At 40.1% G+C, this 27,909-nt stretch overlaps 1 protein-coding gene across 3 annotated transcripts in view; it reads right to left on the bottom strand.

The window, feature by feature from the left end:
• The window catches only part of LOC146453369 (uncharacterized), a 75,222-nt gene extending 49,991 nt beyond the window's left edge, over positions 1-25,231 (bottom strand). For all 3 annotated transcript variants that reach the window (XM_085096703.1, XM_085096704.1, XM_085096702.1), the window contains exon 1: positions 24,679-25,231. In XM_085096703.1, coding sequence (XP_084952829.1) covers positions 24,679-25,137 — 459 coding nt within the window. In that variant the 5' untranslated portion in view covers positions 25,138-25,231. The remainder of the gene's footprint in view (positions 1-24,678) is intronic.
• Positions 25,232-27,909: the final 2,678 nt, after the last annotated feature.

The raw sequence follows: 27,909 nt of genomic DNA, 5'->3' as shown, positions 1-27,909 counted from the left end.
TTTAAAACAATCAATGACAGCTCAGTTTTTTAATCTTCTTACTTTGACTAGTTGATTTTGTTCCTTCCAAGACAAACTTGGAACGGCGCCCTGGTTTTAAATGAAATAAATTAAATTGCTGGAATGGCTGGATTGCCTTCAAAATATTTTCAAGAAAACTAAAAAATATCCAAAGCCTGTTGGGGAGAAATTGCAACAGCAGGGTGAAGCTCTAAAACCGAAAAGTGTAGTGTATATAAGTGTGACAAAACTTGTTTTAACTTGCTGTATAAATATTGTAACAGAAGTCTACACAGCATGGAAACCAAAATACACTACTTAACCATTTAACCCCTAATATCAAAGAACATTTTCTCCTATCTTGTCCCACATTTTTTCTCACAAAAAACACCGGGGAGAAGTTATAGCATTAGACTAGCATTGATATCAAAAGGATAATTTTGATGAGCACTGATCAGTTACGGGCTTAAAGGGTTAAGGTGACTCGACCCAGTTATTTTTTGGCGGTACCATCCTACTTTGAAGCTCTCTGGTATCCCCACCTTTACTTTTATCGTAAGTCTAACACATAGAATGGATAACATATAGATCAATCTACAATATAGCAAAAAAAAAAATTGGCGATCGGAGTAAATGTCACGTGGTTATAGTACCACGCCCCTTTGTGGCCATTGCACGCGTGCTGAACAAGAATGCCGTATCATGATAGACTTGAAACAATAGAAAACTCCAAAAGCACAAACTCCCCCAAAACGCTAAAAATCTTCAATGTTTACTCAAGTTTGGGCTTATAGAAGATAATGTCACAGTTTTTCAATGACCATGAAATACAGAATCCGGGAAGTTAGTTAATCAATTGTGGCCCTGAAAAAATTTGAAGGAAAAAAAACTACGAATTTTTAAGAAATACTTTTTTTAGTGAAAAGGACTCTTAAACGCTGACAAACGTCAACAAGTAGCTAAAACTATAACTTCTATATGTTTGCATTGCTAGAAATCGCGCGCATTTACAAGGCCCTAAAGCTTTTTGCTGACTTGCAAGGACCCATCTGCTATAAAGATCCCCAAAATAAAGGAATAAATCTCATAGTTTATTAGATATAATCGTGTAAATTTTGCTTATCAATTCTACATGAATTATGACCTAAATTTGGAAAGCGCTGAATTTCTTGAATTGGGTCTTTGCGATTTTGGTGAAACTCTGTTCAGCGCAAGGCACTAATGCGCACAAAGTGTAGCCGAGAGATTTTCACGAAAAAAAGCCGGCAACAGCAGAATTTCGCCTCAGACCTCAAAGGGGCGTGGCACTATAACCACGTGACATTTACTCCGAACGCCAAATTTTTTTGCTATATTGTAGATTGATCTATATGTTATCCATTCTATGTGTTAGACTTACGATAAAAGTAAAGGTGGGGATACCAGAGAGCTTCAAAGTAGGATGGTACCGCCATAAAATAACTGGGTCGAGTCACCTTAAAGAAGTTCTAGTTTGTAATTTGCAAACTAAAATAGCAGCAGTTAACGTTGTTGAAAACAAATTTAACAAGGCCCACTATACATTCAAGCCAGTAGGGTAAGATACAGAGCAAAATCCTGGCATTTTAATGTCTTGTTACATGTAAGGAACCACAGGTTTGGTGTATAACAGTTTGGCTAGGGGAAGAAAGTGCCTGAGATGAGAACTATGATGTAGGGCATGCAAACACTGGATCAGTCTGTGGTGAGCTGTTAACTAAAAGGGGCCCAGTACCATAGGTAATTATCACAATCAAAGATTAGAATCTTTATATTCACGTTTGCATAGTTCCTCTACTCCAAAAGAGTAACACCGCCAAGCTTTAGTTATTGTGGAGGGGTATTATAGGATAGCTTACCCCTTGAACTAAGGGAAGTAACATTGCTTCGTGATTTTAAGTAATGTTTAAAACATAAGCAGCAGTGTTTTATCGGGATTTAAAACCACGAGGCGCAGCCGCGTGGTTTTAGACCCAATAAAACACATGCTGCGAGTTTTTTGGGGAGGGTTCAAAAACATTCCTAGAGAAGAGTGTGTCAATAGAGTTCATAACAATGATGCTCTTGTGAACGTTGGAAATTAGGATACGAGAAAAACGTTAAACACCGCATACTAATAAGGACAACGTTTTATCGGATATAAAACCACTGCACATGATATTTTATCAACCATTTGATAGGTCAATGGCCTTATGAATTATAAATGAGTTTTTGAAGAGAAATGTTGCCAACAACATTACTACGGTTCTTAGTGAGGGTAAACACATCTTTGAAAAGCAGCTGTTTCTTTGAAACTTTTTATTTCTTCTTTGATTTGAACCTTCATTTTAATTGGTTAGTTGGTTAGTTATTTAGTATGTTAGATAAATAGCATCTGGGGTGGATCTAAGGGGGGTTCGGGGCGTTTGGTCGAACCCCCTAAAAATCAAAGTAAAAATTACAAAATAAGTAAAACAGGAAAATAAAGCCTTTGTCATTTGATAAAGCCATAACTGAACATTTTTTCAGTTATTTTACCGGTTAGAAACATTCATTGTTATTTAAGTTTATTCACGTTACTGTTGCCAAGTGACTTGACAACTGTCCATTTGTTTATCAATATTACTTTTTTTTCATTTAGACACAAAAGTTCGCTTAAATGTGCGATCGCCATGTTTGACTTTGGCACAATCTCGATCAGGAATTTCTTTCCCCATGAACTCACTGATTTCCTCTGTTTAAGCTGCGAGCGTTCCTTAGAAGTTGTTCTTTTGATTTACAGTATTGAAAACCTATGTTTCCTTCCAAGAACCACAAACTACCACCAAATTTAGCATGAGAGACGCGGCAGCCATTTTGAATTGAAATAGGACCTTCCATGCCAATAAAGCCGACTGAGATCTCGTCAACATGTCGTGGTGAATTTGGCCCAACTTCGTGTAAATTCTAGAATTCTGAAAGCTTCCAATTTACGGATTTACTCACGACATCATAGCATAGTGGCTATGCCTACCCAGAAGGCAGTAGCCACAAAAAGTTGCTGTCATTTTGAAAAGTCTCACTGAAAAAGAGGGGTCAGCAGAGATATGTTAACTTTTAAGGAAAATTGTTATCAAAAAAGCAAATCCAAAGACAGATTTAAAAAAGCGGAACAAAAATAAAGTTTATTATACATAAACAAGTGAAAACAAACGATAAAACCAAACAACGTTTCGGAGTTGTCATGACGCCATTGACTTTATTTATTTCTATCACTTCGAACTTGACAATGGCGTCATGACGACTCCGAAACGTTGTTCGGTTTTATCGTTTGTTTATACTTGTTTATGTGGAACAAAAATAAGAACAAATAAAGGAAAAAAACAGCGAGAAGACAGAAATTGCAAACAGATGATTCAACTGATATCAGCAGATGTAACTATAACTATTATTGATGAAGTAAATGTGGAATCTCTTACGACATGGACCAAGGTAAAGTGACAGAGAAAGCTCTTGCTACAATAAAAAAACTAATGTGAAAGGCCTTATGGAAGCAGCAGTACTGATGAGGCAAGTGAAAGCTCTGAAGATGGTGACTAAACACTTGCAAATTTTGGAGGAAAAAAAAAAACAGAATTAGGTAAGTAACTTGGCAAAATTTGAACAAAATCCTATAATTCTGCTACTTCTATTTCAAATGAATGTCCCTTAACTAATGCATTTACATTGATTTGCTTTTATACCCGTTAGCCAAAACTCTGATTGGTCAATAAACAAAAGGACCCTACTATCAAAATATGTCAAAATTAAAGAAAGGTGTTTTTATTTTAGACTTTAACCTCCATCTATCAAGACCTTTGTTAGTTTTTGTTTGTCAATTCTGTTTGTTTTCCTGTTTCCGATTATAAACAGCTGTATGCCATACGTTTTAAAGAATTGGTTAAAGCTTTAAGTTGTATGTTAATCCAGTTATGGATTGATGCAGTTCGAAATTGTGGAGAACACTTTAGAACCAACTGTAAAATAGTTGAGGCAAACTCTTACACTTCTCTTGTGCTATCCAAACTTCCCATGTGCATCTATTTAACAAAGTATTACTATTAATTTTTATGAATGTGCACAGTATAGTGGATGTGAGATGGCAAATGGGACACCCAACCAGGCACATGGTTATGGAACGCCAACACTGTCATATGTCTTTCCATGTGTTTTATGTGCAGACGTCACGTCATTATGTGCAGTTCTTTTGCGTTTATATTGAGGCATTCTCCTTTTATGTGTGGTGTATACACAAATATATTACGTGCAAACTTCGTTATACGCACTCTACTTCCCATTATATCATGTGCTTTCTTTGATATATACAGTGCAAGTGTCAGTATGTGCTGTCAAAACTTCGTTATATGTGGTGCATTTTCTTGTTATTTGACCTTTAACGCAGTATTGATTACAGATAGAAAGTTTATGAGCTGTGGATGTTCGCTGTGCAGCAAACTTTATAATGATATATATGAGGGGTGATCTCCGCCAAAATTATGTTTCAAATTGTGTTATGCAGAATCTCCAATTTTTCTTATTGACAATCAAATTCTTTTCTAACGCGATTTGAGCGGTAATTGACATACCACAAAAGAAATTGAAGAAACAGAACAGAATTTAAGACAAGCGAAGGGAAATAAAGACATTAAAACAGAAATTGAAGCAACAGAACAGAAATTACAAAACAATTAACAACCGATCCAATTTCTGTTCTGTTGCTTCAATTTCTTTTCTGATGGGGGTGTGGCTCAAACGGAGAACCGAGCAGAACCTGGGTAAGAACTAGTTCTACATTATAATTTATGAAAATACATTCGATGATCTTCCCGCGTAAAGAAATTTTTTTCCGATTCCAAGATGGCCGCTGATGAGAATTTATTTCGGCGAAGTATTCTAGATGTTGTGGGAGAAGTTCAAGTATTGAGAGATCTACAAGCTTCTATGACTGAAAGAGCTTTGTTTCGCCTTGACTGGCTACTCGATGTTGGTAAAATAATTATGACAAACCAAACACGGCTCCTATTGGTCGAGATAAGAAGAATAATTATGACCTTCAAAACAATTTGCTCTTACGAGTACGTATTTCAAAGATCTCCCTTTTCTGTACGAAAGTAAACGTAGGGAAGGGTCTTTGTAGATCTCTCTTAGCAGAGGCTGATTTTCTATCAAGTGCCATTTACTCATCTACATGGTTTTTAGGTTAAGCACAGAAGGGCGATGTTCTGTAACAAACGGCAAAATGTTTTTGCGCATTTTTTGATTGTTTTGTAGGGCCGACATTCTTTCGCTGATATTGACTTCTGGGAGAGTTTTATCTATAAGGTTATCGGGGTAACCTCTGTAGCGTAATCTCTGTTTGAATAGAGTAATCGTGTCTTCAAATGTTGTTTTGGAAGATTTTGTTTTGAGAAGTCTCAAGGCTTCACCTTTGATAGAGCCTGTACTGGAAAGTTTCTGTTGGTTTGAAGTGCGTTTGACTCCGGGCTGATGTCTCATCGCCATTCATTATGGTGTTGGTCGCTGTGTTGCCCCGACCCTCGATAATTTCTTTAACAACCTCTAATAAGGAGATACATCGGGCTGAAAGTCCTCCCTCGCAGGTGCTTTCCTCTCGAGCGGCCATTTCAAACAAGGAATTCATTTTCTATACGCGGCAGCGCGGTAACTTAATAATCGAATGTATTTTCATAAATTATAATGTAGAACTAGTTCTTACCCAGGTTCTGCTCGGTTCTCCGTTTGAGCCACACCCCCATCAGAACAGAAATTGAAGCAACAGAACAGAAATTGGATCGGTTGTTAATTGTGTTGTAATTTCTGTTCTGTTGCTTCAATTTCTGTTTTATTGTCTTTATTTCACTTCGCGTGTCTTAAATTCTGTTCTGTTTCTTCAATTTCTTTTGTGGTATGTCAAATACCGCTCCAATCTCGTTAGAAAAGAATTTGATTGTCAATAAGAAAAATTGGAGATTCTGCATAACACAATTTGAAACGTAATTTTGGCGGAGATCACCCCTCATAGATATACCCACAATGCGTCGCGAGAATCGTAGAACCCAAGCCTCCTCGTTACGCGTCGCCATTTTGATTCTGTGTTCCTGTGAAGAAGCCAGGTTTCCACCATGGCCAGTTCTATGTCATCCGTGTTGAAGAGAGTGAATCTTGGAGATCTTATAGAGAAATTTTGGCGGGAAAAATAGCACCCGATCTTGTTTGTAAGCTGTCTGTACAAGAGCTGGAAAGCCTGGGAGTAACCTCTCGAAGGGATATCATGGCTCCAAGAATCGAGTGTGCAACGTTTGGAGGAGAGGTACTGAGAAAGGTCCAAGCAAATTGTGGAGTACCATCATTCTCTATTCCTAAGTATGTGCTTGAGAATCTGTTAGGGGAAGGTTTCACTATCAGAGAAGTTTCTACCATTTTATCCGTCTGAAAGTACCATTTACCGCAGGATGAGTCGGTTTGGACTCAGTAAGTCCGACTTCACAGACATTGCAGATTTAGAACTAGATACGCACATTGAAAATATTACTAAAGAATTTTCGTACATTGGCGAAACTTTAATCAAGCAATTCCTGGTTGAGAAAGGAATTATAGTGCAAAGGATGCGTAATAGAGATAGTTGGCACCGAGTGAACTGCGATGGAGTAAATGCAAGGAAAAAAGGACGCCTGCATAGACACGTTTATGCGCCGATCAAATCGAAACTTCAACATGCCCCCCCCGGGCAAACCCCGGGCATTTGACTATTTTCTGTGCCCGGGAGTGGGGAATTTGACGGGTAAGGCCTTCCCGGGGGTGGGGAATTTGACCTTGCCTGGGTGGGGTGGGGAAAATTGAACCGGAAGTGTCAGGTTTCAAATCGCTTTTTTGGGGGGGGCGCCGAAGTCGCTAACAGCTATAAACACGTGTTTGGACGAGATGGAAGAGTTTAAAGGAAGAGATACAGCATTACAAAAAAATCTTACAAGAAAAGGTCTTCAAAAGTGAGAGTGCTTAAATATTAATTAGTTTTATAGATTGTATATAAACGATGTAGATTTTATATACAATGAGTCAAGCTGCGGCTTTGTCCCGCAGTGAATAGTGAAAGAAATAAACACTGTCGGATGAAAAACCGCTTTGGCTTAAATTGCAGAATATCCTGCCACTCGAACAACATTCTACGTAGCTGGCTAACTAATTAATATGTATTTCTAGTTCTTTAAACGATGTAGTTTTTTATGCAATGAGTCAAGCTGCGCCTTTCTCCCTCATTTGTGTCTGCAGAGGTTTTTAGAATAGCCATAAAACAGCAGTGAACAGTTAAAGAAAAAAAAAACATTGTCGAATGAAAACCGCCGCTTTGGCGTAAACTGCAGAATACCCTGCCACTCGAACAGTCTACGTAGCTGGCTAACTCATTTTAAATATGTTATTATGTATTTCTCGTTAAACAACCTTTGCCGTGTTTCGGAGTTAGAACAGCTTACACTTGCTGATTGACATTGTCCGACTTAATAAATTCAATTTCCAATCATAAGTTTCTGTTAAAGTTGTGGTTTTTGTATAACTCATGACAGGAGCCGACAACGATTGTTCTTTAGGAGGGGCATTTGACAGACAAATCCAGCGATAAGGTAGGGCATTTGAACACATTTTGGCCCGAGGGGGCGGGAATTTGAACGATCCAATCTTCAAAAGTTCAAATGCCCGGGGTTTGCCCGGGGGGGGGAGGGGATGTTGAAGTTTCGAGTTGATCGGCGCATTACGATGTGCAGGGACCTATCACCTTTGGCATATACATGTAGACACGAATCACGAACTAGTGCGGTGGTACTTTGTGATTATAGGTGCAATTGATGGATTTAGTCGTCTGCAAGTGGCACTAGAGTGCAGAAACAATAACAAGGCCGAGACTGTGCTACAATGTTTTTTGAAAGGAGTGTTAAACTATGGGCTCCCTAGCAGAGTGAGATCAGGTAAAGGAGGGGAACACGTTTTAGCAGCTGATTACATGTTAACAAGGAGGGGCACAAATAGAGGTAGCATGATCACTGACAAGAGCACCCATAATCAACAAATGGAAAGACTGTGGAGGGATGTTTATGACTAAGGGGGTCTTACGCATGTATTATCAATTGTTTTACTTTCTCGAGGATGAAGGAATGCTAGATCCATTTAAAAACCTTCACATTACAGCACTTCACTATGTATACCTACCAAAGATAAATGAAAAGCTAGATAAACAACCCATTAACTAAGAGGGCAGTTATCACTACCAGCCCACCCGGAATCCTGCTTAATAACTCCTTCTTATCTTCCTGAAAAAAAATTACAGTCAATCCACGTCACGCGTGACCGGTGTTTTAAAAAATTTGAACGAACTTTTGAAAATCGCCAACGAGGTTTCAGGGTTCCCGTAGGAATTTCCCAAGTGTATTGACGGTATAAGGCTATGAACGTTCCTTTACATTACATGAAGTGTTTTAAGAATAACAATTGCTTCCCAAGTATCTTGGATTTATTTTTTTCTGTTACAGTCAATCCACGTCACGTGTACGTGACCAGTATTTCCGAGAAAATGAAATTGTAATGTCCGGCATTTGAATATAATCTTCAACATGTTCATTTCATTCTCGGAAATACTGGTCACGCGTGACGTTAATTGACTGTAACTATGGAGGAAACCCGAAAGAAAATGGGACTGTTGGCGTTCAGCAAAGCAGTAATCCATGTGTGGGAAGTTGAAGTATAATTATCATTATTTCTTAAATTAAAAAAAACATATATAACGTTTTAAAACAAGGGTCTTAGCTTTCCGGGTCTTAGGTTTCCAGGTCTTAGGTTTCCGGGTCTTAGGTTTCCAGGTCTTAGGTTTCCGGGTCTTAGCTTTCCGGGTCTTAGGTTTCTAGGTCTTAGGTCTTAGGTCTTAGGTCTTAGATTTCTAGACACCCGGTAATGGAATATACGCGGAGGCTTGGGTTCTACGATTCTCGCGACGCATTGTGGGTATATCATCATAAAGTTTGCTAAACAGCGAACATCCACAGCTCATAATCTTTCTATCGGTAATCAATACTACATTAAAGGTCAAATAACAAGAAAATGCACCACACATAACGAAGTTTTGACAGCACATACTGACACTTGCACTGTATACAGTCATTTAAACTAACGTTGTTGGTTCAAAGCATGAAGCTAAAAGACAAGACCGAAAGTTTACGTGGGATTTTTATGAATAAATTCATCAAAATCAGTCATGCCGGGAGAAAACAATAGGTTGTAATTAGCAGTACAATGACCTGCACGTGCAGGGATGATTTTGATGAAATTATTATTTATAAAAAATAATCCCACAAAACATTGCGGTCTTGTCTTTTAGCTTGATTTTAATCTGACAACGTTAATTGAAATAGCTGTATATCAAAGAAAGCACATGATATACATGTAATGGGAAGTACATGTAGAGTGCGTATAACGAAGTTTGCACGTAATATATTTGTGTATACACCACACATAAAAGGAGAATGCCTCAATATAAACGCAAAAGAACTGCACATACATGTAATGACGTGACGTCTGCACATAAAACACATCGAAAGACATATGACAGTGTTGGCGTTCCATACATGGTGCCAATTTGGCTATAATCATCCCATACAGTATCCAACAAGTGCTGGAAATGTTGCTAGATATTGCAGATTTCATTTTGCAAGAAAGACCAGAAGACAATTTAACAGCCACTGTTTGTTGCAAATGATACAATGGCTGATATCTCATAGTCATAAGCCAATCAAAACTCTTGAATATATACGATTGATCTATTGTCATGACTGGAATATAAAAAAGGCAAATTGTTTCACCAAACAATTAAATGTAGTCCCCCAAAAACAAACTTCGCGCTGACACTGATAGAAAGCTAAGAGTTAATTGGTAAACTGTGTAAGGAGCTGTGTACACAGTTGTTTTGATTTGATGTCAGTGGCAAGTTTTGCAGTTATTTTGGGAGCTACATATTTGAGATCGAGGACAACATTGGGGATTGCAGCATTGAGGTTTTGGCTTATTTTTAATAATATCTTAGAACTTTATTTTTATATTAGACTTGTAATAAATTGCAGTTTCACCAAAGACTACAGTACAGGGCTTTTATAGCATTTCATCATCGGCATTTAGCAGAAACTATATTCTGCACAAAAAGCTCACTAAAGCTTATACATGTAGTCCATCATCATTTCTGAAATATCTTCAGTGGATGGTTTCAAGATCATTTATTTAATATTTTGGGTATTCAGCTGAATTTTAACCTGGGTTGGCTGGGTAAGCAAAGCCTGACACTTTTGGATCTCAACATTGATTTAATATAACAATAGAGTTGATGTTCGTGGGCGTAAATATGTTTTTGGCCCGACTCAGGCCCATTTTAGCCCGAGCTAAAATGAGTTCTGAGAAGGGCCAAAAACATATTTACGCCCAAGAACATCAACTCTATTACTATTATAATAATAATTTCAGAGGGCATTGTGTGGTTCCAGAAAATATCCATACCTCCCCCACGGAGGGGATTGGAAATTCCAGAGGGGTGGGGGGGTCAAGGGTCCAGGAAATTCCTGAGGGGGGGGGGGGGTGTATAAATAATATATCTGTTTTTTCCAGACCGACCGGTTCCATAATTCCGATATGTTCAATTTTTGTTTGTTTGCATTTTGCTCCCGAGCCGCAGATGTAAAAATAAATGAATTAAGCTTGATTTCTGTCGCCGCTCGAGTACGGTCATTTTCCTGAACAGCAGCTGGTAAGGGAAGCCCATGTTGTGAAAATAAGACGAGTAAATCCTGTAAATTACACTCGCTTGAATGTCTACCACACATATTATTTAACTAGGTACTTCTGTCACTTCAAACTATATCGTCTCTGCTGGCAGACGCATTTGTCGCATTTTTCGTTGTCATTCGCCAGCGTGAAAAATACTGTTTGAACTGAATTATTGCGTCAACATTGAACTATATATCGTGACCGTACATAGTAATTTGGAATAGACAGAAAACAGTTCTCTGATCCCGATGAACTAAGTAAAAACACGGTAAGACAATATTATAGTTCAGGAGGCAAATATTATTTCCAGGGGGTGTGTGGAAAAATTGGAATTTCCGGAGGGGAGGGGGGTAAATTTTGTGGGCTGATTTTGGAGAATCCAGAGGAGTAACGAGTAACGAGTAACGAGTTCGTAAGAAGAACAGAGAAACAGATCACAAGCAGCTAAAGAAGAACTTCGTTGTTTTAATCCCGGTAAAGCGATACAAGGTAAAACCGGAAAGCATGGTCCGTTACCATGGTACAAGGTGACGTCAATATCGACCGGAAGTGATACGCTAAATAGAATACGATCAATATCGTTACATCTCCCTTTCTTTCACAAGAGTAAACAGAACAGAAATAAAATAGCAAAATGTCACTGTCCGATAAAATTAAATCAAAACTTGTCATGTCCGTTCTGAGCGAGGCTGATCTATGACTGAGAGTTCATATAGCGGATTGGTGGTCTGACAACTCGTCCGCTACGTGTTGTCATCACAGGTGGTGAAGCCGGTTTGCTCTGTGCAGATGATACCGGTTGCTCGACTTGTGGCTTGTCTGCCTGCCGCACTGGTGCTGTGCTCTGCTGGATACCGTTGCTCACAGTGACGTTTGAAGTGGCAGGTTGTACCGACAACTGTTGCTCACGTGCACTTGGGGTGGCAGGGTTGGCTAAGGTTCTGGGTGGCAACAACACCTCGACTTCACTGTTGCACATAGCTTCTTGTGTGCGCCTCAGGTGTCTCCTATTCCTTCTATACGCTCGTCCATCCTCTGTCCTGACTTGATAGGACCTAATGTCGACTTTCCCTTCGACTCTAGCTTGGGTCCACTCCTTCTTCCCGAACTGTGTCTTTTGAGGCTGGATTCGCACTACGTCTCCTGGGCGTAACTCCTCTAATTCTTTGGCACCTCTGTTGTAGTGCATACTTTGCTTAGCCTTCTGCAGCTTCATCTTCTGATTCACGTCCTCTGGTATCTTCGGCTTCAATAGTTGGTTTGACGTTGGAAGTAGAGTCTTCGTCCTTCTGCTGAATAACCGCTGAACAGGTGAAGTGCTGAGCGTTTCTGAGGGAGTGTTCCTCCAGGCTAGCAGTGCCAGATACGGGTCCTGCTTCGACTTGGCGGCTTTCTCTAAGAGAGATTTCGCTGTCTTCACCGCATTCTCAACCTTCCCATTTGACTGAGCATACGTCGGGGAGCTGGTCACATGATCGAAGCTGTAAGTATTTGCGAACTCTTGGAAGCTATCAGATGCAAATGGTTGCCCGTTGTCTGAAATCAGCTGATCTGGAATGCCGTGCCTGGATAGGTGCGCCTTGAGCTTCTTGATAACTTCTTCTGCTTTCTTGGTTGTCAGTCTGTCAACTTCAAAGAAGCTGGAGTAGTAGTCAACGGTGACCATGTACTCAGTACCATTTAGCTCAAACAGATCAACCGCAATCTTCTCCCATGGTCTACTCGGTATTTCATGACATATCATGGGTTCTTTGCCTTGCGCTGCTGGTTTGCTGTTGCATACTTCACACTTTGCAGCGCACTGTTCGACATCCTTGTTCATACCTGGCCAGTACATTACTTCTCTCGCTCTTCGTAAACAGCCTTGGATGCCGATGTGGCTTGCATGTATCTTCGTCAACATGTCTTCTCTCACGCTTGTGGGGATAAGTAGTCTTTCACCTTTAAAGACTAATCCATTCTGCAGTGATAGCTCTTCGCGGAAAGGGAAGTAATCTCTGATACTAGCTGAAGCTTCTTCCCTGGTAGGTGGCCAACCTTTCCTGATGATTGACTTCAGCTCTCGTAGGGTAGCATCAGACTCTGTTGCTTGCTGGATCAGAGCTTGAGTTTCTTCAGATACTGGTAGGTACTGTATCATATTGATGCTCTCTAGCTCTCTTTCTGTGTTCCCTCTCATCTCCTCTATGTACACGACATCCTCAACTGCATCTTTCTGCGTGCCCTTGCATACTTGGAATGCTCTACTCAGAGTGTCCGCTAAGTACATTTCTGATCCTTTCTTGTACTCAACATGCAGGTCAAACTTCTGTAATCTCAGCAACATTCGTTGCAGACGTTTGGGAGCACTGAGTAAGCTCTTCCTGAATATGCTCTCCAAGGGTTTATGGTCCGTTTGTATCAGAACAGGTCGGCCATACACACATTGCTCAAACCGCTCTACTCCGAAAAGGATTGCCAGCATTTCCTTTTCTATCTGCGCATAGTTAGCCTCTGTGTCAGTCAAAGACCGTGACGCATAGGCCACAGGTTGGCCTCCCTGCATAAGACAGGCACCCAGTCCTCTTTCAGATGCATCACACTGTAACTCTACATCATCAGTTGGATCGAAGAACTTAAGTACAGGAGCGGCACTGAGTATTTCCTTGAGCTGTTCGAAGCTGCGTCCCTGCACTTGCTCATCCCAATGGAACTGGTTCGTTTCTTTCAGGAGATCTCTCATTGGGGCAGTTGCCTCAGATAAGTTAGGCATGAATTTTTGCAAGTAGTTAACCATGCCCAGAAGTCTCTTGACATCTTGCTTGCTGGTCGGAGTTGGCATCTCCCTGATACCTTGCACCTTGTCTGGGTCTGGTTTTAGTCCATCTTGACATATCACATGTCCCATGAACTTCACTTCTGGAAGGCGGAGCTTTAGCTTTTCTTTGTTCAGCTTAATGCCTTTAGTGCGACAACGCTCGAACAGTGCTCTCAGCTTTATATCATGGTCAGACAGTGCTTCGGCTTGCGTTTGTCCTGCACCAAAGATGAGAATATCATCGAATATGGGCTTCACTCCGTCTAGACCTTCTAGTGCATGCTCCAGTCGTCTCTGGAATTCTTCCGGGGCGGGTGAAATTCCAAATGGCATGCGGGTCCATCGGTATCTGCCCCACGGGGTACCGAACGTAGTCAACAGGCTGCTCTCCTCATCAAGCTGAACATGCCAGAAACCGTTCTTAGCATCCACTACGCTGAAGACTTTGGCATTTGTTAGCTGAGGGAGAAGATCATCAATTACTGGCAAGGGGTAGTAGTTCCTTCTGAGCGCTTGATTTAGGGGTTTTGGGTCGATACACAGCTTTATCTTCCCGTTGGCTTTCTTGACCACCACCATTGATGAAACCCAGTCAGTAGGTACATCCACTGGTTCTAGGATCCCTTTTGTAACTAGACGCTCTAGTTCCTGTCTTAGCGGTTCCTGCACTGCAAAGGGGACCTTCCTCACTGGGAGAACCACAGGCGGTACAGACTTGTCAATCTCAAGGTGGAGCTTGTCCGGTAACTTTCCTTCTCCCGAGAACACATCTTCAAACTCGCTCACTACATCAGGCTGTGCGGGAATTGCATCAGAAACAGACATTATATTGTCAGTGTTCACAGTGATGAGACCAAACTGCTGAATTGACTGGGCACCTAGGAGCGCTGTGTGCCCATTGGAGACGACGGTGTATTCCGTGAGGAAACACTGTTCATTCTTGGGGTTAAGAGTTTCTACCTTGATACACCCCAAAGGTTTCAGCTCAGATTTGTTGAACATGACTAGTGTGGTTTGAGTTTTCTGAAGGCGTGTCATGTTAGGGTCATTGTAAACCTTCTGATAGATATCAGCTGGGAGGATATTGACTGTAGCACCACAGTCCAACTGGAACTTTACTGTTTCATCTCTCAAGCACATGTTAGCATAAAGTTTTTTGGGACTGTTATTGACATGCAGTGTGCCAACAGATTCAACACTGAACAGATAATCATCATCACTACCTTCCCCATCATTGCATTCTAGAAATTCCTGCTCAATGCTGTGCACTCGCTTAGCGTTGTGCTGTTTGCTGGCCTTCAGGCTGCTGCACGCTACTGGAAAGTGATTCATCCCGCCACACTGGCTGCACTCGCGCTGCCATGCTGGGCAGAGTTCCTTTTTTCGAGGATGAGTTTTGTGACAGAACTTGCACCTAATCAGCGGTAGTGATTTGTATTGATTCGCAAACTTCTTAGACGCGAAATTCTTAGACTTTGGGTTCCCTGTGGTAACGGCGCTAACTTCTTCTGTCTGAGTCATCTCTTTGAGTTGTTTCGATGTGGTTTCGCTCGCACGGCAAATATCAATGCACTTGTTTAGCGTTAGTTTGTTCTCAGCAAGTAGTTTTTTCCGAGTTGCGTTATCTCTGATACCTACGACAACTCTGTCTCTGATCATTCGATCTAGCATGCTACCAAAATTGCATGTTTTAGCCAGCGAACGTAAGGTTGTAAGAAATGAATCAAATGACTCACCGACTTCCTGCACTTTCTGATTGAACACATAAGCTTCATAGATTTCATTTGTCTCACCGATGAAGTAAGCCTCTAGAAGCTCTATTACTTTGTCCACGTTTGTCTTCTCCTCATCGTTTGCGAACGGCAAACCATCGTATATCTCCAAGATGTCAGGTCCGATACAGGTCAACAGTGTCGCCGTACGAAGCTCACTTGTTTGGGTTCGAAGGCGCGAGGCGATCTCATAGTTCGTCCACAGACGCTTGAAACGTTTCCAATTGACTGCAAGATTCCCTTTCAACTCTAGTTTGGACGGTAAGGGGATCGTTGACTGAATAAACTGAGGAGCTGCGGGTAATTGTGAAGCTAGTGGTTGAGGTGCTTGCGGGGCTGGTGGAGCTTGTTGAGAGCCCGGCGGCGATTCTCCTTCTGTGTCGCCCATACGGAATTAAGTCGCTATTAAACTTCACTAGGTATTCCAGGCGATTGTTCTGAAAGGAGAAATCCCGATTCTGACACCATGTAACGAGTTCGTAAGAAGAACAGAGAAACAGATCACAAGCAGCTAAAGAAGAACTTCGTTGTTTTAATCCCGGTAAAGCGATACAAGGTAAAACCGGAAAGCATGGTCCGTTACCATGGTACAAGGTGACGTCAATATCGACCGGAAGTGATACGCTAAATAGAATACGATCAATATCGTTACAGGGGGGCCATAAGAAAAATCCCTTCCGTGGGTGGGGTATGGATATTTTCTGGAACCGCACATTCAGAAAAGGAATCAAAGACAATACAATAAGTAATCGCGATATCTTCTGTGAACGCTGCCGGAATTGCGTCGGCGTTTATTTTATCGTACAAAAGCTTTTGTTGTCACAAAAACTTAAAACTTTGGCAGAACACCACAAATTTTGTCAAAAGAATCTTTGCTTCTAAGTTTTCAAAAGGAAAAAATAAAAGAATTTTGTAAAAGGGAAAAAATAGTCTCTTACGACTGTTAAAATTAATTGTGCAATTGCTTACTGAACTGAGCTAGTTTCGCTCAAAGAAGACAAGTTATATTCACCTCGCCTCCGGCCGTGGAGCTACTACAGGCATTATTTCCACCATCGCTCACGGGTTTCTCTATTAAAGTCCTCTTCATCTAGCTCAGACGACTGAGAATTTGCTTCTTCGTTGGGTTTTCCATCGATTTTGTAGCTCAAAACAATCTCTTTGCAGATGGCAGCGCTTCCAGTCAAACAAACAAAAAAAGGGGCGAACAGTTGAATGGCCTCCAGTTCTGATTGGCTGGTTACATTATTTCCTTCTTTCTTATTGGCTCAGAGCAGTTAGCCCGCTGAATTCTTCGTTTTAGCACGCAAAATACGCCGCAATGCCCGATGAAATTATTACAATAGCAATTTTGTTGAATAATAGAACAGATTGCAAGCATTGCTAAGCTCGATTACCAGCCGCTGTTCGGGAAAATGAGCCCACACCCACAGACTGGACCCGGGAGACGGCGGAAATCGAGACTAAAGCACTGCCACCATTGCTTACTAATTAACTCTGTGGTCTAAAATTTAACCCAGTGAAGCGGCTGTCAAATTTTTCATAGCCAAATGAACATAATAAATTAATTATTATTAACATGTAAAAGGGAATGTATGCATGCATTTAAGCTTTAGAAAGGGCTGAGAAATTCGTCCAATGCATGTAATACGCACTGCCTCACCCAATCTGACAATCAGAGTATTTTTCTTATCAAATTTTTCATGTACAGTCGTACTCCTATCATGCTACATTATGCCCAATTGACAAAACCAATAATCAATATAATAGATGAAGTTTGGATTGATAATACCCAACAATAAATATATTACTTTGAAGGGTCTACTCGGGGTCTAAGAACCAGCCCAAAAAATGTTTGTTTCACTTAACCAGCACACATTAATTCAAATTGCTAATTTTGACTTGAAAACAGCCCAAAAGTTGCCTTTTTGATTAAAAAACAAAAAAGCATTGATAATAATTGTTTGATAATGATTTACAATACTGTTGTAAATTTTTGTACATGCATTAAAAAAATTAAAAATCACACAAGAGTTTTAAATGGTATGATACACATTCATGAAATGTTAGCTGGGTTATGTCTAGCATCATCCTCGGAGACCCAAGAGCAGATAGTTGGGTCACAAGGAAGTCAAAACTGGTAAGTTTACAAGAATGAATGAGTGAGACCCTGGGAAGCTACTCTAAACTGACCATTTTTGTGGCCAATCGCACTCATGACTCCCTGTTGATTGCCTGTTAACCAAAACTGGTCCGGCTTGTGCAGGAGAGTTTTCCTCGAAAAGAGTTTCTGTCACTGGAAAGGGGACCCACAAAACTGAAGAGATCCCCAAATTTAGCATGTTCACAAGCCAAACCTAAAAATCAGGTTTCTCTCAAATTACAAACCTCCACCTCCCATAAATTTTAAAAACAAACCAAAAACAAAAAAAAGAAAAGAAAAAGAAAGGATGAAACCAAGAAATGTAAGAGAGTATTCAATCCATCATGGAAAGCCATGCTTGGCTGGCTCGAATGTGTGGTTCCAGAAAATATCCATACCCCCCCCCCCCCCCCACGGAGGGTTTTTTCAAGGTCGACCCCCCACCCCCCAGGATTTTCCGTTCCAAGGGGCTTCATAGTACTCCCCCCACCCCCTGGAATTTCCATGATTTTTCCATTTGGTCCCCCCTACCCCTTGGAAATTCCATATCCACAAATAACAAGACTTTACACATTTATTTTGATCTCGTTAGTATTGTAATAAAACTTAGCCGCAGCTGTTTATAGTTACACCTCAGATGAAGACATAAAGCGGCATGTTTTTCACTGTAGGGTGCCAAACAATTGTAATTAAGCCACACCACGTTCGCTATTAAAAATATGTTATAAATTATTTATGAAATATTTACTAGGTCAGAAACAAAACTGCTGGGTTACAAAAGAATAAGGCTGTGAGATTTAATCTTCCTAAAAATGACCGTGGAAAATTCTAGACGTATATGCAGATGCGTTCCCTCACGTTGAAGTGTTCAAACTAACGAATGACTTAGAAGAGCTTATTAACACCCAAATGTCATAGTAGCTGACCTTTTCTCCATTCAACTGAAACAAGTTTTCTCTCAAGAATCTAAGAAAGTACTAAAAGTTTAGAAAATATTAACGGCAGACTGATCCCAACGGCGGAGGTGACAAGCTTGAGAGAGCAAACAACAAAAGCTAGAATCACTGAAATATATTTGTTTTTTAAAAAAACAAATTTTTTTGCCCGATATTTCGGTTTGCAATACAAACCTTCCTCGGGGGCTGAACGAAAAAGAAAAGTGAGAAACATAAAAGGATCGTTACAAAGAAGATTTAAAATATAAAATGCGTGACAATGATTGGTTGTTTAGGACTAAGTGTGAGACATGTCATTGGCGTGTTTCGTCACGTCTATTTATACCAAGAGGGTGCAATGTTTTAGCTTTGTTGATTAAATGAGCTTCACGAGCCTTTCTAACTGAGTCACGTTTGCTGCGTATAAGTTCAAGCGGGATTAGTTGGACGTCGTTGATTGAGTGGCCAGGTTGGTTGAAATGTAGCGAGACAGGAGTGGGGTTGAGTAGTTGATGGTGATTCAGGATAGATCTGCGATGCTCCCCGAAACGTTCATTAAGTTTGCGCTTTGTCTCCCCAATGTATTGGGAGTGGCACTTCTTACATTGAATTAAATAGATTAGGTTTTTGGAATTACAAGATATGTAGTCAGAAATTTTGCGTGATTCGTTAGTGTTGAAAAAAGTGTAGTTCGTTTGACCTTCTTGGAGAAATGAGCAAGTTAGGCATCGTGGGTGGTTGCATTTATGAATGCCAGCGGGTTGTTGGTTGGAGGGCTTGTTTTGAGGTAGCTCGGAATGGACCAGGAGATCACGTAGACTTGCGTTACGTTTGTAGGCGATAACTGGTGGATGAGGGAAAACTTGTTTGCAGTTGGCGGAGGACTGGAGGATGTTGATATGTTTTTTCACAATAGATGAGATTTTGGGAAGTGCAGGATTGAAGGATATGACGAAGGGTGTTCTGTCTGTTTTTGTGGCTTTCTGTTCTTGTGGCTGTAGTGTTGCGTGACGTGGGATGGCTCGTACGCGATTTGCATCTTTTTGTAGGGAATAGCGGCTATAACCACGTTGGACCAGGTGCTTGATGAGTTCTTCGCTTCGTTTATCAAAGAAAGCGTCAGTAGAGCATATGCGACGGATTCGCAGGAAAAGGCTGAATGGAATAGTTTGTTTAGTGTGGTTCGGGTGGCATGAAGTTTTGAGGAGGTATTGATGCTTGTCTGTGGGTTTTGTGTGGAGATCTGTTTGGATGTGGTTGTTGCTGAGGTGGACTTGGACATCTAGGAAAGGGAGTGTCTGATGAGAGGAATTTGAGTATTCATGGGTAAATTTGATACTCGCGTGAATAGAGTTTAAGTATCTGATGAAATCTTTAAGCTGTTCCTCTCCTTCTGTCCATATCATAAAGACATCATCGATGAACCTCCACCAAACGAAGGGCTTGAGAGGAGCGTTTCCAATGGCGTGTTGTTCAAATTTACCCATGAATAGATGACTAAAAGTTTACGCGCTTTCAACAGGGCTTCTGATAGGGTGCAAAAAAAATTTGGAAACTATGCGTCAAGAAAGGTCTATTATGCGGCAAATTATGCGATTTCATTTTAGCTAATTAAACCTTGTTTTATTAGGTCTAAGAGGAGCATAATCCGTTTTTTTGCTGTTCAAGAGGCAATTAGAGCACAGAGAAATGAAGAAACAGCTGAAATAAATCATTTGTTGTCTCATTTCAAATTATTGAAAATCAGATATTGCTAATTTGGTCAAATCAGCGTTTGTTGCTTCCCATCCGCATTTTTTCCGCATTCCGCTTGTACGTGTGACTAAGCTTCAAGGTCACAAACTTTCGAAGATGATCAACCACTATGTTGCACGAAGAAAAAAACAACAGACCATCGTCAACATGAAAAATTCCTTCCTTCTTGCCCTGTCTTTTGATTTACAGGAAGGTGCGATCTTTTTTTCTCCTGCGAAGAAGCGCTTGGCGTTTTAACAACAAACTTATCCATAATGAGGATGCTTGTTTCAATTAAAACAAAATAGCTACATACTGGAAGCGACTATCGAGCACTTTTCACGCCAATACCTACATCGCAAGTCTGAAGGGATCAAATGACATCTTAAAAATATATCAATGATTGTGATTGGTGTATTTACATAAAAGGATTGTTTATTCCGTGCCAATGATCACTCGCTTAATATTGAAAACCAGCACCAGGTCCCCAACACGTAATATGAAGCATAGAACGCCTGTTTGTTCGCTTGTTCAACCAAGGAACGCTTCCAGGTGATTTTTGACGCCTTTTGAAAGAAAAAACTCCTTGAGATAACATTCAAATTATCGGAGAACTTAACATTAAGCAAGATTTTTGCTCTTTCTTTCTTAAATTGTGCGATTTTGTACAAATTCTGCGATTTTTCATGAATTATGCGATTTGTTGCGATTTTAGGTCAATTATGCGAAATCGCAACATCGCATAATATCAGAAGCCCTGTTTCAAATAAACCAGTCGAAGTTTTAATTTACGCTTAGTCAAAACAACATATCGAATTACATTTTACACGCAATTAATTATATTATTGCATACTTATTTCAGCTTTCACAGCGAAACTCTGAAAAATACCTAAATGTTACCCACTGTTAATCTCCTTATGATATTTTTGTATGTTGCAGGTGTAATTTTTATCCAGTATAATTTGTGAACAGTGCTGTTCATATATTTCGTGCGTACTTCGCTTATCAGCGGGAAGCCGTAAGCCGTCACGCAACATGTTTTTAAAACACCTGTTTGTCAAATGTCGCTTAAATTTGTCTTTTACCAAAGGCATACATCAATAAAGTCATACATTTTGTCTTTGTAGTTTGTAAATGATAGTAAATTCTTTTTATGCCTTAAGTATTTTTTAACTTGTCACGCATTTCATGCGTGAAACAAAAATCTTAAGTTCAGTTGAAACTAACAACGACTCCGTCCATGGTTACAGGTTCTTCAAGACAAACGGCATTGAATCGACTTTGCTAACATTTACAAACTCGTTACTATACGGATAACGATGAAAATGTACGATAACCTAGTTATTGAACGTTCGAAATTGCACTTTATAAACAAATGAAATATACAGAGTAATCTCAGTCAACTGACTGCACGAATAATGCCATCTGAAAAAGCACCAGTTGCGTTTAAGCTAAATACAGCACGATCTTTAAAGTATAAAATGTACAACATGTCGTCATCTTCGTCGTATTGCTGCACCTCTCCGCGATACCATCCTGGTTCCCAGTTTGTTCCTTCCAATTCTTCCTCAGTCCACAGCACATCCACTACAGTTCCAACATGGGTTAAATGATTCGGTGAATCTGCAGACTCCTGTAGTTTAGCCGGTTGTTTCCTCTTTCTATCGGAATGCCTAAGTGTTTTCATTGTCGTTCGCTTTGCTTGTTTGATCTTTGACTTTTAGTTTTACACTCTCCTTTTTTGCCGGCTACCGAACCATGTTCTGTTAAATATAAACAAGATCGCGTAGCAATAAAATCATGCACCGTAAAGTTATAAATGATCCGACCGGTTATTTGCCGCATATTTTAAAAATTTCCAACGAATGAGAAGCACAAGCGAATGTAAATGAAAAGCGAGCGGAAGTGCGCAAAAGAGAAGAGAGAAAATGCTCACTTCCGCTCGATACCCATTTCCGCTTGCTCGCGCAGTCAGGGGACTGGGGAAGATAATTTTGTAGTCGGCCATTTTGTTCGACTTAATGTTAAACATGTTGCATTGCTCCGGAGTGTTTTCTGTGTCGTACGAAGCTGGAACAATAATGGAAAATATATGACAAAGAATCTTACGTTTATCTTAACGGACAGAACGTTTCATTTTGTTTGGTTACCTGAATCAATTGGCAAAGTACGTAAGTGTTTTTTTCGATCGCATTTCAAACCCCAGCGCTCCAAGCTGCGACCATTTTGGTCGCCATGGCGAGTGAAAAAAAAATTGGCGACTGAATTATCGGCGAAAGTCGCCATTTGGCGACCAAAGGATATAAGCTCAAAAGAATAAAGTTGACTTCACGTTTTATCGCTTGTTAACTGAATCATCGTTAAATTAAAGAAATATTACCAAGCTTTTCTTCTGTGTAAATGCAATGATGAATCTGTTCCTCTTGCATGGCAAGACATGTGTACAGTTCTGGCATAACGATCTGCGTATAGCAGCTTCGAATTCATTGAGCGGCCATTTTGAAAACTCAGGTGGGAGAAACTGGGGAGAGCCCAAACCACTTCCGGCGGGGGTTGACTTACACCCAGGCCACCCCGACAGAAACAGTTAAATTTTTGACAGCGTTTATTGCGGTTTTTTTTTTTTTTTTTTTTAAATAAAAGCTGTTTTTTATTAAATTCATCAATAAAAATACTTTTGTTGGGGTAAATGTGTTTCATGAAGAAATATTAAATTTCCCGTGAGAAAAGTTAAGTCAGGCACTTTTCACGCTGATCTGGCTACACGTAGCCTGCGAGAGAATTCATTTTTATCAGCTCTAGTTTCACAAGCGTTGTGATTTGTGAAGCTAGTGCCGAAAAAACCGGATGCTCTCGCAGGTTAGGCAACACGTGGAGTTGATGGTGCTGTGCACAATTACTAAAAATAGATAGACCCCTTGGTGAATGACAAAGTTTACATGCAGTCAGCTCAAAGGCTTTGTATGAGCGGGATTTGTTTTGGATATAAAAAATCGACGAAATCAGTGGTAAACGTGATTTTCTTGCAAAAATATCAATAAAAACCGCGTCAAAGTTTTCGGCAACACCACTCTCCCCCGAGACTTTCCCATACCACATTCTCATGCAGATAAGACAAAGAGGAGTTCTTTGTCTGAATCACAGCTGGAGGTCAAATGTCTGTGTAGTCTTTTATGCGCAGCGCTGCTGTCAATAAACTGATGTGAAATCCCCATTCGCGCGTAGCTGGCTGTCATTTGCTTATTTCTATTGCTCTTGCTGAGGAAATAGTAATGAAGAATGACAGACTTCGAGAGAATGTTTGAAAAAGTACGCGATCCATTCGCAAGCGGCGATCCGTCAGCAACTGAAAAAGTCATCAAGTTAAAGGGAGAACACGAGGAAATTCTCCATAAGAAAAGCATCTCGGAACTAACCTTCAACAACTATGAAGAAGATTCACTTGGAACAGCATTGATTCCGGATGATGAAAATCTTCCACGTGGTCTACGGGCTCTTCAAGTTTCCGGGGACGGGAATTGTTTGTATAATTCAGCGTCAGTTTTAATGAAGGGAGATGAGTCGCTAAATGGAACTTTACGATTTCTGACTGCTTGTGAACTATTTTCACAACGAACTATTTTCGGCACGAACAAATGTGTATTCACGTAATCGTATCTGATCAGATTTGTTTCAATTAATGATATAACTGCAAATACATGTTCCGGGTTTCAACATCCGACTTTGTAGTAAATTGTTCTGGTTACCTCTCATAAATGTCTTTGCCTGTTTTTGCCATCTTGTACTGCGTTTACAACCCGCAGACAAGTAACAATGGAGTGTTAAAAACACGATTTATTTCCGTTTACAATGTTCAGCAGTAGCTCCTTCATGTAAGTAGCATGAAGTGTCTTGCGTTAATGAAACGACAATTTTTGGCGACCAAAATTTTCCATTGGCGACCATTTTAAAAATGAAGGTCGCCAAAAGGCGACTTATGGAAAAAATGAGCTTGGAGCGCTGAACCCTCTGGAAAGAAAACTCCTCGTGTACCCCCCTCCCCTTCGGAAATTTACCTCTTTCAGACCCCCCTACCCCTCGGAATTTCCGTGACCCTCCGTGGGGTAGGTATGGATATTTTCTGGAACTACACAACATCACATCGTGAACAATGAAGGTAACAAATTGTTCTGCTGTATTTGTAAATGTTACGACCATTCTGGTTCCTTTTCTGTGGGTAACCAAACCTTCAAGTTAGAAACAGTAAAAGCTTATGGTAACTCAGATTGGAACATATTCGCATGGCAGCACAAAACGTGTGTGAAAACTGAACAATAATCACACGTGTACGTGCCATTCTCTGCACACTGGCAGTAACGGAAAACTGGGATTGGTCCATAAACAAAAGGATGCTGTCACACAAGTTAACACCTTGGTTAACATCATTATTGGTGGTACATCAAACTCACATATTAAACGTTTTAACATGTAAAACCTTATACTTACAATCAGTTCGACTCCAAACCTTGTCCCACTGCATGATAGTAACTCTCCCTTGTACCACACAATACCAGGCAGTTTCCTGGAAACGCCTTTCACAGTAACGAAAACCTTACTTTCTGTTCCAATATTTCGCCCAAAATCAAGGAGCGCTTTGTCCATGTAAGTCTCACATCTCTCTCGAAGTGACGAAATAGCCAAAAGCAAGTTAGCGTCTTCTTCTGTAAGTCGAGTTATACATTCCATGCCACATTCGAGACGTAAGGATTTACGATCAATTCCAACAAGAGCTATCTTTGAAGCATCGGTCGGCTGTTCAGCTTCGGGAAGAGCCTCTAATAACTCACCCCGCAATACTTGCGTCGGTGACTGTTTCGTCGGCAGAACAAGTGACACAATGTTTCTTTCTACAGTGTAACCCACACGATCCTGGAGGAGTATGTACTTTTGGGAAACTTCTTCCATGCTGTTTTCAAAACTAATTCATCTACCTTCAAGTTAAAACGTAGTAAACACGACCATAGAAGACCATATCAAGTTCTTAGGCGGCCATTTTGAGCGGAAGTGGAGGGAATTTCCCTACCTCGTTTTCATGTGTCTGTTCTTAATGATTAATCATGACGTAATGCACTATTTTGGGTCGCCCGAGTTTAACTTTTTGTCAATAGAGTGTTTTCACATGACGTCACTGCGGCCATGTTGGTGTCCCAAAACAAAGAAACGGCAGCCATGTTGGTGTCCCAAACGAAACCTCTGGGAATTGAACTCTATTTTTATGCAAATACTTTCTTTTGTTTCAGTAAACCAATATGGCTGGTAGTCACGTGAATGAAAACACTCCACAACCTCGTTCCCAGGGTCTCTCCTCTTCCCTGGGAACGAGGTTGAACACTCCATAGGCTCTTTTACCCCGTGACAGGCCCAGGAGGAAAATAACGTCTACAAAGGACACTAGATACAAAAACTTTGTCTGTGAATAACAATATTTATTCGTTTATTTTGTTGTATTTTGCACCACATAGACTAATGCACCCTTGAACTTTATCCGCAAATGGGGGAGAGATGTGATGGCGTGGAGGGCCTGGACACGTGGAGTGGCGGGAACATTATGTATTCACAATATATATTCTCACGTTTTGCACTATGTAGATTAGTATAAGCGGAACGCCGAACGGGCATTAACGGTAGCCCATGATTAAGCGTGTAATATGACTAAAGGACATTAAACTGGCCAGAAAAAAGAATCTATACGAATCTCGCAAAACCAACATTTTTCAATAAGCTTTTATTGCTTCGCTCATAACTAAAGAACGCTAACTAATCAAAAGCTAATCAGCAAGGAAGACGAGCTTGAGTATTGATTGAAAGTCATTTCAAAGCTGCGAATGTATATAGCTAAGATAAAAGACCAGTATTAGAACTAGAAGTCCTTTAACAAAAATTCGAAAATCGCTGAGCAAGCACTTCTAACCCAGTTAAGGGCAATCTCGTAACCAGGGTCCTCAGGAGAGACTCTGGAGAATTCGAAAAAAATCACATTTTTTGATTGGCTGCCCCGTAAAAGCTTGCATTGTTTTACCGCAGAAATCCTGCGGTAATAAAATTCCAGTACCATAGAGTCTCTCCCGGCGCCCACCCACTGACAAAAAAGCCTGAGGACTCTGGGTACGAGATTGAGTTAATGGTAGTCCACCTTTTTCTACTGCGCATACGTTGTGCGCATCTTGGGATGGTCTGATAACTGTGCCTCCTAATTCAGAGATATTTTTGCGCGGTTTATGATAACGCGGGAAACTAAGATCTTAGCAAGGGCTGTTACAGTCCAAAAAGAAAATTGGAGGTATTTTTTTACATTTGATTTGGATTTCGATAGCCCTTGCTAACATCTTCTTTTTCCGCACAGTCACAAACCCCGCAAGATTACCTTTGTATTAGGAGGATCACTTTTTACAGTCAAAGCACTGAATTAAGTACTGCTTATTTTCGACCACCTCTCCTACTACTCCCAAGCTCAACGACAGGCCCGATACATCTTAAAATGTAAAAAGCAACGATAAGCACAATGATTATAGCCAATTGGACCAATAACAAAGCTACGCCCCTACATCAAGGACACACAACGACTCTTGGTGAAATATCTATTCTATACGGATCAGACAAACACTGAAACAGTATAAACCGTAGTTTTATTACTAGAATTTCAGTCCATAACATGAGGAAATGAATTCTTAGGCATTCAGAGGAATATGAATTCTTATGTATTCGGAGAAATATAAGTTCTTATGTATTCGGTGAAGATTGGGTATTTTTAGACACTGAGAGGGTATCAAAACAGGACTGTCAAGTTTTCATTTTGAAACGAGTTTCGAAGAAAGAACAGTGCAGATCGACCTACGTCTGCTCACGAAGATTTCCCACCAGAATGCTGTACACGTATTTCCTTGTTGTGTGTCCCTGCTATATTCAGCCGTTTCTTTTCCCTCTCAGTAATTTTTCTAGATATTGGAATTGCTATACATTTACAATTTAAAAAGATAATTCACATTTTAAAATGACTGTGAAAAGTTTCCGAAGATCTTGGACCGGAGATCCTCAGCAGATTTTGTTTTCTTAGAAAACAAGAAATCCTCATAAAACAGATAAGCAAAAATAAATGGTATATATAAAAACACACTATAATAAGCACTGTATAGAAATAGAATATGTAGAATAATAGTTAAACTATCTATTGTAATTATATGTAAATAGCTTTAATTTGTTCCCCTGAAATTCTAATATAAAGCAGCTATCTAATCTAACGTATAACAAAAAAATCTATTTAATAAACATTCAACCCTATCTTTCTTTCCGTCAAAAATATCTGGGTGTTGAATACAGAATTGATGAACATATGTTTGCAACGACACAGAAAATGATACAATTTATTTACCTGTTCATAATAAACCATGCGGGCATCAATTATAGATAGCAATCCTGATTGGTTACTTTAGTTTTGGAAAGAAAACAAAAACGCAAGAAAAAGTTAACATATCTGTAACTGTCATCACAGTTAATTTTTTGAGATTTTTTTACTCATCCATGGATATTAAGTAAACCTCATAAAAAAAGGTCATACGCACAACTTTAATCTTACCATAGCAAATGCCAATGCTGTGCTGCAGGAAAATGGCCAAGTGTGACCACAGCTACTGTTGTGCTTAAATGACATTTTCCTTTTCACGTTATTACATACATTCA

This window comes from Pavona decussata, unplaced genomic scaffold (genome assembly GCF_977016875.1).
Source record: "Pavona decussata unplaced genomic scaffold, jaPavDecu1.1 SCAFFOLD_335, whole genome shotgun sequence".
NCBI lineage: Eukaryota > Metazoa > Cnidaria > Anthozoa > Scleractinia > Agariciidae > Pavona > Pavona decussata.
Note: the sequence above shows the minus strand (reverse complement) of the source record. Positions and strands in the feature narration are given on the sequence as shown.